The 13,991-nt window shown below is 25.5% G+C and overlaps 1 protein-coding gene across 1 annotated transcript in view; it reads left to right on the top strand.

The window, feature by feature from the left end:
* LOC122506560 overlaps positions 1 to 13,991 on the top strand; it is a 44,660-nt gene that overhangs the window by 3,376 nt on the left and 27,293 nt on the right. The window contains exons 2-3 of the mRNA XM_043618820.1: positions 5,694 to 5,837; positions 13,164 to 13,341. Of these exons, the coding sequence (XP_043474755.1) occupies positions 5,694 to 5,837; positions 13,164 to 13,341 (322 nt within the window). The remainder of the gene's footprint in view (positions 1 to 5,693; positions 5,838 to 13,163; positions 13,342 to 13,991) is intronic.

Genomic DNA, 13,991 nt, shown 5'->3' on the forward strand with positions numbered 1-13,991 from the left:
AATGAAAATTTCACAGGAATTCAATTATTAAAAATAGAAGTTGCATAAATTTTTTTTTAAAAAACCCAATCGTTGAAACTTTTTTTTTATAAAATTTTTCGTAATAATTCAATTATTTTCATAAATCATAAAACTCATCTAAGACTTTCAATTATTTTTTATTAAAATTTTAATCAAATTCCTCGAAAAATGTAATTATTCTTAAAAATTTTATTAAAATTCATCAAAAGAATTCAATTATTTAAAAATTTTGTTGATAAAATACTTGATGAGAATTGAATTTTAAGTAATTCAATTCAATAAATGAATTCTAGTAGAATTTTCTAATAAAAATAAATTGATTTTCATTTCATAAAAATGAATTTCAGTTAAAATTTTAGATGATAATTGAATATTAAAAGCAATATAGCGTGAATTTGTAGAAATAATTAAATTTTGAATTTATTTTTTTTGAGAAAGTTTAATTGAATTTTTTTTATATTATTAGAAGTTTTTATTTTCCAATATATATATTCAATTGAAGAATTTAAGAATAATTAATATTCGTAAAATTGAATATTGTAAACAAATGGATTTGAAAATTGTGAGAGAACTTTTTCAAAAATTAATTGATTTAAAGAAGAATTTTAGTTAAAAATTCTTGAAAATAATAATTGAATTGAAATGATGAAAATAATTTTGAAGAAGTACAATATTCTTATCATATAAAATAATGATTTTATCAATTTGCCATCTTCAATTATTATAAAACATGAAGAAATCGATCACTCCGAGTTGAGCCCTGTACCTTACACTGTAAATTAAAATAATTTATTACAAAGAAGCTTCTTGAGCATCGAGAAATATTTTTTATATCCAAAGAATAATTTTTTAGAATACCCTTTTGACTTTTGACATTTAACGATACAGATGGGAAAAAGCTATAACGAAAGTTAAGCTTACTACTGAACACAAAAGAAATGTGACTTTCGTTCTGCAATCGCAATGTACCTTCAAAATGACATTGTTAAGAATATTTATTATTCTTTGAAATTATATACTTCTTTGTGTAAAAAGATTTTTTTTTACAAAAATAAAGAAATACCGGAAACATTTGCAGGCAATTTCGTTATATAACATTTTGATTCAAAAATAATTAATTTACTGTCAATAAGTCTCCATTTCAAATTAAATCGCTTTAAATCAAGCCCAATTGACACTTCAAAGGGGATTTTTTTTCTGAATTGAATTTCCTTTCTATTGCAGTATATTGATATTATCGATTAATATTTAGATAGTCGTGTTTTTATTTTTACAGATTATAAATTATTTCGATAATTAAAAATATTAATATGTCTAAGTAAATTATTTTATACTCAATTCATTTATTTTCCTAGACAATCTTTCGATGCTGTGGTTTATCATCTTCTTCAGGCTTATTTTAACAATAAAGATTTTAGCAATAAAAAAAATTTAATTTTTGCTGATTTTAACAATAAAGAAAACAAATATAAAATATTTTTATAAGCTACAGTAGAAATTAATAATACCTGATTGTTTCAAAAAATAAAAATTCACATTACAACTGATAAAAATTAAATAATTGTCAAATAATTATGTAATAAATATAATACAATTTATTTTTGATAGAAGTTTTGACTTTTGAAGGTAGGTAGACGGTGGTAGTTGCTAATTACCTGTCTTAGATGTTAGACCACTGTTAGGCGTCAGTATGTTTGTGACAGTCGAATACCGCAGAAGACTTATTGTTTGGCCCCGGAATATATGACTAAGTATAAGTAATTAAATATTTCTAATTTTTACACAAAAATCGAGTGAAAAACTTTAAACCTCTTTTTCCCAAAACTGTTTTTATTTATATATTGTAACGCTTTTTTCAAACTACTATAAGATAATTAAAATACAAAACTTTAATCTTAAACTAAATTTTCCTGAACCTACATTATTGCCCTAGGGTAATAAAAATGTTATTATTGCCCTAGAGCAATAAAGAGGCCATTATTGACCGCTGGATTATAAGTGAGAACTTGGGGTAATTTTTGTTAATTTGTAAATTAAAAATAAATTTAAAAATAAATTTTTTAAATCTGTAATCATAGAAGAAAGTAGTTATAAAATACTATTGCTTTAAAAAGCAGAATTTTTCAAATTTTAAAAATAATTTCCTCTATATGAAATTTGTTATATAAAAGCAAAAGAAATTAAAACAAATAAAATACTTGCTTTTCTAGATGGAAATTTAAAAAATGTATGAAATGCAGGAAATTTGGAGATAAATTTCTCTTTTTCCTTTAGGTGTAAAAAATTACGCTTTTAATAAAGACCATGAACTGAAAAAAAGAAAAAAAAGTAAAGTGCTGGATGTGGTAAAATTATTTTCCTACTAATATTATTTAAATAGTATTATTTTTAATAATTTAAAATTATTATTTTCTGCAACTTCTTCCTATTTTTGTTATTATTAATAATTTTTTAATTTACGAAACAACTCTCTTGTGATCGTAATTGCTTCTTCTATTTCTTTTTTCAAAATTAAAACTAAATATTCTTTCCGCAGAATAATGATAAATATAATTTATAAGGTGACTTTTTCAGAAGTGTAAAGCATATGCAAGCTTTTAATACCTTTAGTATTTTAAAATGTTTTATTTTGAAATAAAAAAAAAAACAATTGTTTTTTTTTCCTTAACAGTCTCTTTGAAGGAAACTTAACAATTTAAAAAAAAGGTCGCTGAGAATTTTTCACTTTATTCAGAAAAGCGTTTAAAATGCTAAAACGCGCGTTTATAAAAATAAAAAAAAAATGCAATGTTAGAAAAGAATATGCGAAGTATATTCTCTGCTCACCTCACTGCTGCATAGTAATTCTCGATATACTATATAATATAAAACATAAACCTGCAATATATTTTGCAAAAGAGTAAAGTACATTATTTGAGATTTTTTTCTTATTTATGCTAAGAAATAAAAGTAAAAAAAACGAACCGATATTAATTTATTTTGCGAATTATAGATTTTCAATAAAAATAAACACAGTGAATTGACATAGACTTTATTATTGCATAGTAAATACCTTATTTTGCTACTTAAACTGAATTGCGTTTTTAGAGTATATGAGTATTTTTTGAAATATAGTATCTAAATATTTGAAATTATCAAAATTGTGTTGTATATTTAGTCTTTCGGTCGAACTAAAGGTTAATTAAAATCAGAATATGTAAATGAATTCCTTTTGGGGAAATGTAATTATTGTCAAATTAAATTCCTTATCATAGGGCTCGAATTAGTGGAAGTATTTAAAAATACGGACTTTACGGAGTAAAATTTAGAAAAATTACGGACCATTTACGAACTAATTATTTATTATTTTCTAGATTTTTTAACTACATTTCTTCATTAAATCAATTATTTTTAATAACTTTTGACAAAGTTCTTTGAGAATTTTCAAATTCATTTTTTTCCAATTCAATTTTACCCAAACATTCGACTATTTGGAAATTTTTTAATTAAATATAGATTAGAAAATAAGAAACTTAAAATAATTTTAAAAAAATTTCGATTAAGCTTTTTGAAAAAAAAAATTAGTTTCATAGAATTTCTAATTAAAAGCATGTAAAATTCAAATTTTCGAATTCAGAAACTTTTACAAAATTCAATTATTTTTAAAAATTGGAATTATTAGTAACTTCTCTAAAATTCAATTATTATCTAAAATTTTAACGGAAATTAATTTTTAAATTAATTTTTATCAGAAAATTCTACCAGAATTCAATTATTTAAATATAAACATGCATAATTCATTGAATAATTTAATGTTTTTTAAAATTGACTTCCTATGCATAATTTTATGAATAAATTTTTAAATAATTGAATTCTTTCGACAAATTTTCATAACATTTTTAAAAATAATTGCATTTTTCAAGAAATTCAATTAAAATTAATAATTGTATTAAAAATAATTGAAATTCTACACTGAGATTTATTATTTATAGAAATTTTTTGAAAAAATGTATGGAAATTCTATTTTTAATAATTGAATTAATGTGAAATTTCTATTATTTTAGAAAATAATTGAATATTCGTGTAGAACTTTGTTAAAATTGTTTTTAAATAATTGAATTCTTTTGGGATTATTTTATTAAAATAATAAATATACAAGCTATTGAATTAGGAAAAGTTTTTGAAAATTATTGAATTTCTGCGAAGAATTTTGCTATTTATAAAGATAATTGACATGTTGACGAGAATTAATTTTAAAATTTATAAAGATAATTGACATGTTGACGAGAATTAATTTTAAAATTTATTAAAATAATTGAATTCTTAGGAAGAATTTTAATATATTCTTGAAATAATTCAATGTTTCTTAAAATTAAATTCTTATAAAGAATTTTATTAACAAATTTTTAAATAATTGAATTCTTTGGACGAATTTATTTTAAATTTTTAAAAAACATTTTAATTTTTTTTTTTACATTTTTCGAGTAATTTGATTAAAATTTTATTAAAAATATTAAAGGAGAAAGAAGAAATAATTTAAATTCTGCAATGAGTTTTATTTTTTATGAAAATAATTGAGTTGCTAAAAAGAATTTTATTATGTACGAAAATAATTGAATCCCTGTAAAAATGTTATTATTTATGAAAATAATTGAATTATTGCGAAGAAATTCATTAAAAATTTGTAAATAATTGAATTTCTGTAAAAGTTTTATTATTTTATAAAAATAATGAAATGTTTGCGTAGAATTTTATTAAAATTTTTTTCAATAATTGAATTCTTTAGGAAAATTTTATTAAAATAGATATTGAAAATCATTGAATTGAGGGAAATTTTTGAAAATAATTGAAATTTTGCCAAGAATTTTATTAAAATTGTGGAAAATAATTGAATTTCAGAGAAGAATTTTATTATTTCTAAAGATAATTGAAATTTTAATGAGTTTTAAAAAAATTTTTGAACATAATTAAATTTCTCCGAAGAATTTTATTACTTTTGAAAATAATTAAATTTCTGTAATCATTTTGTAATTTCTCTAAAATTCTCCAAATTATATCGTACAATTTACCAGTTGTTACGTGAAAGAAAGGAATTTTTCAAGAATCCTTTTCTAATAAGCCATTAAATGTTTGAAAAAATATTATTTATTACCTAAAAAGTACATGTCTGGAGCTTTAATTAAAAAATTTTTTTATTAAAAACTTTATGAGTAATGAGCCATTGAAGTGACACCTTCGGGAAAAACGCAAAGTCTGCTGACCAGCACTTTGCAAGTATAGTTCCTCGGAAATGCAAAAATTAAATTGATTTAAATTTATTATATCGCTTCCAAGCTTCCGATCGAAGGACTTTTAAGAAAAACGCACTTAAAGTTTCAAAATTACTTTCTTTGTCCAGAAGAGACATTCGATGTGTCGTGTTTTACGTTTGTATATAGTTAAAATGAGATTTCCATTTTATGTAATTTATTCCTATTCCCTTAAAAATCTGTAGAACTATGAGAACATTTATGGAAACGTTTCAGTGACGTTTTAAGAATACAATTTGTGAAATTGTTCATTAATTGTTGAGCCACTGATGGGGGATGAAAACCGAGACATTTGGAAAAAAGTTCTTGTATTTATGTGGATGTCAGGATAAATCGAGGGAAGATCAATTGGGCTCTTCTTTAAGAATTTGATTTTTGTTTCAGCTTACCTTGCATCTCGTCGAGGGTCTCGTGATAGTCAAGCATCCAATTTATCTAATGTCAGCAATGAGGATGTTGGTCCATTAAATTTCAGTGCACATCCTCGAGTTCGTCAAAGGAGGACATCAAATTTCCTCGAACTACCAGGTATATTATTCGATCTATTGTTGCAAATGAATCTCAATTATCAGAGCATTAATTATCTTCTTATCTATTTTATCTATTTTTGTTAATACAATCGTCGAATCGCATATCAAAATATCTATAAATTAAGGAAAACAGAGGGAAACAGTGATTTTAGAACAAATATAGCAGATGTTTTTTAAAAGTATCATTCCTTAAACATTTTTACCTCCCGAAAAGTTTAATTTTCCGAGTTGGTCAATTTAACCATCGCTTGGAACGACACTAATGATCCCATAGCTTTTCCCTAAGATTTAATTCTCCTGTAGTTGTGAGAATTACTTTTAGATGTTGTTGGTGGCACTACGTAATACACTCTTGGTGTGTATACTTGTAATAGCTGAGACTATTCGGAAAGAACTTGTTAAAATAAGCCCCGCCTTGTGTTTGTAGGGACTTAAGTGTCCACATAATGCTTAGTGGGAAAAATTGCTTTTCCAATAGGCTAAGAACACATTAAGAATGGGAAAAAGTTAAATGCGAACAAGAGGACGTAAATGGGAACATTTAGTCCAGAGCTTTTAATTACACTAAATTTCAGGAATTGCAAACGTAACTAATCAAAAACAGCTCATGATAGTTTAATTAGTCTACAGTATCGGACGTTACCTACGCTGAAAAAATAATCCCTTGATATCATCTTCAAGGACTTTTAAAGTTAACTAATTATTTTAAAAATCTTACATTCTATAAAAGTTTTTCTGAACTAAAATAAAAACTTGAAATTCTTCAGGAATCGTACATTTTCTTAGTAACGACGACTAACTTTAACAAGACTTTCTTTTTGTTGAAAAGCAAGAAATTTTGTATTTAAAAAAAAAAGTTCTAATTGATGTTTTTAAATATTTGAACTTTCATATCTTCAATGTAAAATAAACAGCGATGCTTAAACTTCAAGATTATTTCAGAGAAAAAGAAATTCTTGAACGGAAGAATTCATGTTCAGAATTTAAAAGTAGAAGGGCATTTGGACATGAAAGACATTTATATGAAAGGCAGAGAAGCGAAAAGTTGAAATGATCTGTATTTTTAAGATATCTTTCCGAATAGAGCAAATTTTTTTTTGAATTAGAAATATGCAATCATTTTTTATTGAATTCTGATAGCAAACTCTTAGGATACTCCAAATCGTAATTAAGAAGTTAGGCCCCTGTGGAAAAATTTCAAAAATATTTATCAACTTTAGACGTGTTGCCATCATTATTTCGAAATACAAAAGCCTTTTTAACAAAAAAAGGTTGACGACAAATGTCCTGGAAAATCCGGGTCGAGTGTTGCTTTTTTTCTAAATTCTTTTTATGCTGACCATCGCACTGACGTGAAATATTAATTTTTCAACAAACTCCACTTTCACAGAGAGGAATTTATTTTGAAAACTTGAACGAACGATAAGAGCAGTTTCAACATATAAATTGCAAGCCACACTTGTGTGACTGTATGTCGCTACCCTTTGCCATTCAAAATTCGTCGAAGTCTGCTGAACGAGGTCGAAAGTGAGTTATCTCTTCACCACAATTTCCTGTTGAATCTATCCAGTTTGTTGTGCATAGTATCACAGTTAAGAAATCTTTGAAATGAAATCTATTTCACTAGACGATTCAAATTCACCACACACACTATATGCGCGCATAATTACAGTAGATTTGAAAACTTTTAATCGAAAATAAATTACAATTTAAAGTAAATTAATAAATTACAATTTTATCTAAATAACAATTTTATTTCTCAAGTGACAATCGATCGTTAAAAAATGGTGAGAAGAAAACTTAATTTTTCCCTAAATCAACTGATATGGACACAAAATTTTTTTTTATTTTGAACCACGGGCAAAGAATACTTTGAATCCCATTCTTACTTTCGTAAACAATACTTTAAGTAAACTCAAAATTAATTTTCATACAAATTTAAAATAAGATTTAGTCAAATATTTACCCATTACTCATGAATATTCTAAATATTTTGCATATTTCTAAATATAATATTAAATCTTCTCGAAAAGAGTGAAACTATTTTCTCAACGTCAAAAACTTGACAGATTTTTTTTTTTTTGAAAAGACAATTCTTTTCAATGAATTCAATCACCTTTTATCTGAATACTAACTGATCCTGTAAAATTTAATTAATATCGTTCCTGACTATACTGTCACTCATGAAAGGTTTTCTCAATCGTAGAACTTTTATTGAATTTAGGTCAACTTTTTAATAGAGGTACTCCTTGCAAAAGTGAAAAATGAAAGATATCTCCGGTGAGGTAGAAAAATTATTCCCTTAGTTTTTCTGTTAAGGTGGAAATAATGAAAACGTATCTTCGATTGAATTTTACTTTCAACGTTTTACTAAATATTAGAATAACATATTTTTACTATTTAACATTTTATTTCTAAATAATAATTATTTTTTTTATTATAAGTTAGAAGTAGAATATATAATAGAAATAGAAATTATAAATTTAATGATTTGTTTTTGGAATTTAAAATAGTTAGATCACGATGTATTTTAAAAATTTTTTTGCTATTTTTGATGTTTTTGATGATAATAATTTTAAAAAATGGATCTCATTATCTTCTATCTTTAAGTAATGGTTTTTTTTCCTACCATCTTGAGAAAAGTTTTGCTTTCGTTTTTTCCTCTTAGTCAAACACTTTTATTCGCGTTTTATCTCTCGAGAAAACTTTTCCAAAGGAAATCTCTATTCAAACGTGTATTCTCTGAAAAAATTTCAAAAGCAATGCACCTCAAACAGACGCTCACAGTTATGTAGAATGAATCAATGAAAAAATATTATTTGTTAAACTTGACTTTCTTTAAGACCTTCGCAAAATGTTATCAAGTCAACCAACCTGTAGATATTAAATTTTATTTAATTTCGATAAATGCTTAACATTTTTCTGAGAAAAACATTTCGGAAGTTTATTTTCTCATTTATCTTACACATATTTTTTTGGTTTTTTGTGCATATTTTATTGACCATTTTATATTATGGTTTTGGTAAATTTTTTCAAAAATAGTCTATTATTAAAGTAAACCTTTCTTAGGGATGAATTTTTAAAAATTCTAGATAAATTGAGAAAAAGAACAGGTGAAGTGATAAATTCATGAATGACAATTTAGAAAATGAAATATACAAATAGTTTCTTGATATTTACTGCCTCAATATTGAAATTTTAAAAGGATATGGCTGGATGATATCTCTTCAGAGGATGGATAAAAGTCAATTCAATATCTTCTCAACTGTAATAGATTTTATTTTTATAATAACTTTTCTTTTAATACCCAACAATATTCTTTTTCAATTTACAATTTAAATTTAATTTCCTTCAAGCATTTTAAAACTCTAATCTAAAATCTAATCTAATTCTATTTCACAAATTTCCTAAATAGTAATTTAATAAAATTTTAACTTAAAAAGAAATATTTTTTAAAAAAATACCTTTTTAAGTTGCAAAACAGTGTAATAGTGAATTTTTTCCTTAATTGTATCTTCCTAGTGATGCTTTAGAAATAAAAGTTTTCTCAACTATCCTAGAAATTATAATCTCTTTGTTTCGAATTGTTTTTTTTTCTCGCTCGTAGTTGGATTTTCTGTCTGTTATACGGGTAATAAAAGGAATGGAGAAGTGACTTTAAGAGAAGGGAAAGAAGTTTTCACAGAAAAGAAACAAATGGATAAATGTCTAAAGACATCAAGTACGTGGTAAATAATGCATTGTTTAAAAATAAGAAATTTTTTTCCCAAGAAAAAAAGAAGAAGAAGAAGAAGGTAAATTTGGCCTTTAGAGATGTCCATCTTTGGAGACCATTCTAGAAAAAGAAGAATGTCTCCAGTGAATTGAAAAAAATCCTCAACTTTTCACAATGTTCAGACAACTTTTCACGAATTCTCAAACTTTTTCCAAGATGGAAATATGTATATAATTCACCTTCAAAATTCATGAACATTTATTTTTTATTTCTCATCACAATATTTTTATAAAAATATTTTTTCTTATTGTTCTTAGAGAATGTTTTTCTCGTTTTCATTAAAAGTGTCAATCAGATTTTAAAATGTAACGATCAATGTTATATGAATAAAAAAATAATATTCAAAAAATAAATATATTTAGAACTTGAAATGAATAATAAAAATTATAAAATTTCAATTATTTTATAGAATATAAATATTTTTATTAAACATCGAAGGTATTTCGGTTAATTAATAAAATATGAAACAAATATTTTATGAATTCGGTGAATTGAAAATCTTTATAAATTTTCACAATGTATGACGTCATGTCTAATACCGCAAAACCGAATGTATAAATAAGAAAAAAACATATAAATAATATTAAAAATTATCAAAATAAACATTTTTATAAAATAAAAGGTGAAAGTGCCATTTTGAATTTTAAAAATCTGACTTTAGGTTTCTAATCAGCGACCCTAAATCTCCCTGGACACTAAGTTTCATAAAAATTCATCTAGTTTTTTAAAAAATCCACCCCATATTGAATACGCCATTTTGAATTTTTAAAAATTGACTTTAGATTCGTAATCGGCGATCCCAAAAATCCCCGAGTAACAAGTTTCAATCGAATTTGACTAATTATTTTGAATTTTTGAAAAAAATGTCCGCCATATTGAATCCGCCATTTTGAATTTTAAAAATCTGACTTCAGATTCGTGATCAGCGACCCTAGAAACTTCTAGTTATTAAGTTTCATAAGAATCCCTCTAGTGTCATAAAATTTGTCCGACATTTTGGATCCGCCATTTTGAATTTTGAAAATCTGACTCCAGGTTCATAATCAGCGACCTTAAAACCCTCTAGATACCAAATTTCATAAAAATTTAACTCGTTTTTTAAAAATTGAACCGCCATATTAAATCCGCCATTTTGAATTTGAAAAATCTGACTTCAGATTCGTAATCAACTACCCTAGAAACTCCTAGATATTAAATTTCATAAGAATCCCACCAGGGTCATAAAATTTGTCCACCATATTGGATCCGCCATTTTGAATTTTGAAAATCTGACTTTAGATTCGTAATCAGCGATTAAACTTCTTTCAAAATTTCACCCTTTATATTTATATCTTTTGCAATAAATAATTTTTATTATATTAAGGAAAATACCACGTAAGGTAGATTTTAACTTCTAAAGCTCAACAAACAACTCAACTCCTTCTTAACACATCCTGTAACCGTCAGCATACACACCGAACGGTAACTGATTGTTGCCGGAATTACAAACTCATAAGACATCAATCTTCCTCACACACAAGTACTTTCGTGGTTAGATAGCATCGAAACTAACAATACAGAATAAGTAGGTGCTTTAATCAGTTCGCCAAAATACAAAAATTTTATCGCTAACGCACAGAAAATGAAAGCTAATTTGCCAAGTTGATGAAAAGTTCATTGCTCTTTGACCTACTTTTATATAAGAAAATATTTTATTACAAAAAAAGTCAAATGAAGACTTTTTCAATAATCCAATACTCCCCTTTTATAAGGGGATTATATACCTAAATATGTATAATTTAATACACGATAAGATTAGTTATAGAAAAGGAATATTCTCTTTTTGTAGAAATAGGTCTCTAGCAGGGTTGAAAAAAACGGAAGTATAGATAATGATTTCAATGAGATTGAAAAGAATAACTGATCTGAAAGATAAATCTTCAAAGTTAGATTTATAAATACTAGACAAATTGCGCGCTAAGGGCATTTTTTCTTCTCTCTTTTCTTAATAATTATTTAGAAACAAAATATAGAATCCTAGACAATTAGACAAATATAATTCTAGACAAAATTTTGTGTCTGTTTCTTGTGCATAGGAACTTTTAGAAAATCTGCTTACACCTTGGATTCCGCAATCTAAGATTATGTGGGGTTGGTATAAAAGGAAAAATAATTAATAAATAAAATAATTTAACTTAAATACCTGGCGATTGGCCCCAACCCTAAAAAATCCGTAAACCTTTACCATTCTGTCCACACTCGGAACTATCGTAAGACTTTTGCCTTCCTTCAAGGATGGCGCTCCATCTCATACGACTTTCTCCAATCCCTGCGGATATCCTGCGTCAATAGTTAAAAGCGGAATTTACAACACTGCAAATTAAAATGAAATAAAAGTAAATAAAATCAACTAATAAAAAAAATGTCAACAGTAAACTCTCCATTTAATGAAAATTACATTTTTCTTTTTTTTAGGTAACGATATTTCTTTCATTCTGTTGCCAAAACAAATAACAAGAATGTCTTCCTTTACCTAATTTGCATATCTATTGTTTTCATATAAGGATTGTAGTTTGAAACCCTTCTTGCAGTTTATTGAGTAACCAGAAGATACCAATTCGTATCTTTTAGCTTATTCTTATGAAACAAAAATTGTTTTGTGTTTTTTATCCTGAATTTATAAAATTCTGATTCTGCTAGCTAGTCTACGACTTTCTGGAATCCCTGACGATATCCTGCGTCAATAATTTAAAAGCGGAATTTAAAACAACGAATTAAAAGTATAAACTGTACTAATTGTAAGAATGATAGTTTAAAATCATCATTTAAATAATGATCAGTTAAGTATAATTTCAAGAATAAACTATTGATAAGAAAGAAACAAATCAACTATAAGAACCTTTTAAATTGTGAACAATATATTTTACTTATATTATATTTATTACCATAAACAATATGAATCCTTGAACAATAGCTTTTGTAAATGAGGATTAACTCCGAGAACCCGGGTAATATTTTCTTTCTCCCTTCATCGCATGGAAGACTATAGATAAAAGACTAAAAGTACAAGTGAAGTAGTTAAAATTATCAAACTTATTATATTAATTAAGTGTAATAAAGTAATATTTTTCATGTTTATTTAATAATAGTTTGTGTATGTATGTGTTTTTATAATTAAGTATAATTGAATTTTTTTACAATTAATCGCTGATAGATTTGAGAACACTTTGAGCAATGAAATCACTTTGAATATAAATGAGTTCAAGAAATACAATATCAAAATGTATTGTAGTAAATTAAATTTTTATTTAATTCTTTCCTATTCATTTTTTAATTGATTTTAAATGGAGAAGCTTCGTTGTTTTGATGTGGATTTTTTTTGTAGTATTGTTTATAACAATTAATTATTATATAGTGGGGGTGACAATATTCCTTTAGAAATATGTATGTTTATTTTTATTCTTAAGGGTACTATATAAGCATGTTTCTTTTTAATTTCTACTTTTTCTCAGCCTTTATAAAAAAATGTTGGGGTTAGAGAGGAATAAGGAACTTTTCATGTTTTTGTAGTGCCGGATCATATAAGACCACGAGTCCACAGTTTGCCTGAAAAGGCATACAACCCACGAGCAGGGGATGATTTGTATAGACTGAGGGCTTTTAGTATCACACACAAAGGTGTCGTAAATCGTGGGGATTCCATCATTTCCAGGCGCAGTAGAAGCAACACTTCCGTTAATAGTAGTCGGTAAGTAAATACTTATATTTTTCTATTTTCATATCATTAATAATATTTTTATTTGAAGTAGATGAAAAGTTTCGATACTTGTAGTGTTGACAAACGTTAACAACTTTTTAGATAATTTTTATTTTACTTTCGAAAGGTCGTTAGCAACCTACGTTTTTAACAAATAAAGTGTAGTCAATTGAAATTCGAACGAACTTTATCAAATACAAATTATAAATCCGGATTTCTTCTAGAATTTTAACTTAATCCTGTCGTCCTTGACTTTATTATCATTTAAGATAGACATATATTATGTCGTCAATCTAATCCTTGACCTGATCGCGAATCAAAATCTCTACCTATTTATCGTTACCTTTAGAGACTCCGCATCCAATCCTACGAACCGTATTTTAGACGTTCAGATAAATTTTCAAGTTTGGAAAAAAATTCTCCCAGTAAATGTATTTTTAGAAACATGTCAAACCTTTTGAAATCTAAGAACCATTGGGATGTAATGATAAATGAGCTAAGGAAAATTATGAATCATTTTTCGACATATAAATTCATCTTCCTTTAATGCAAACACCTCTCTATGAAAGAAATATAGTTTCAAAGAATTCAAAACTAATAATTTTTATCAAAAAACCCATTCGATAAAGAAAATTATTTTA

This window comes from Leptopilina heterotoma, unplaced genomic scaffold, assembly GCF_015476425.1.
Source record: "Leptopilina heterotoma isolate Lh14 unplaced genomic scaffold, ASM1547642v1 Lhet_42, whole genome shotgun sequence".
Taxonomy (NCBI): Eukaryota; Metazoa; Arthropoda; class Insecta; order Hymenoptera; family Figitidae; genus Leptopilina; species Leptopilina heterotoma.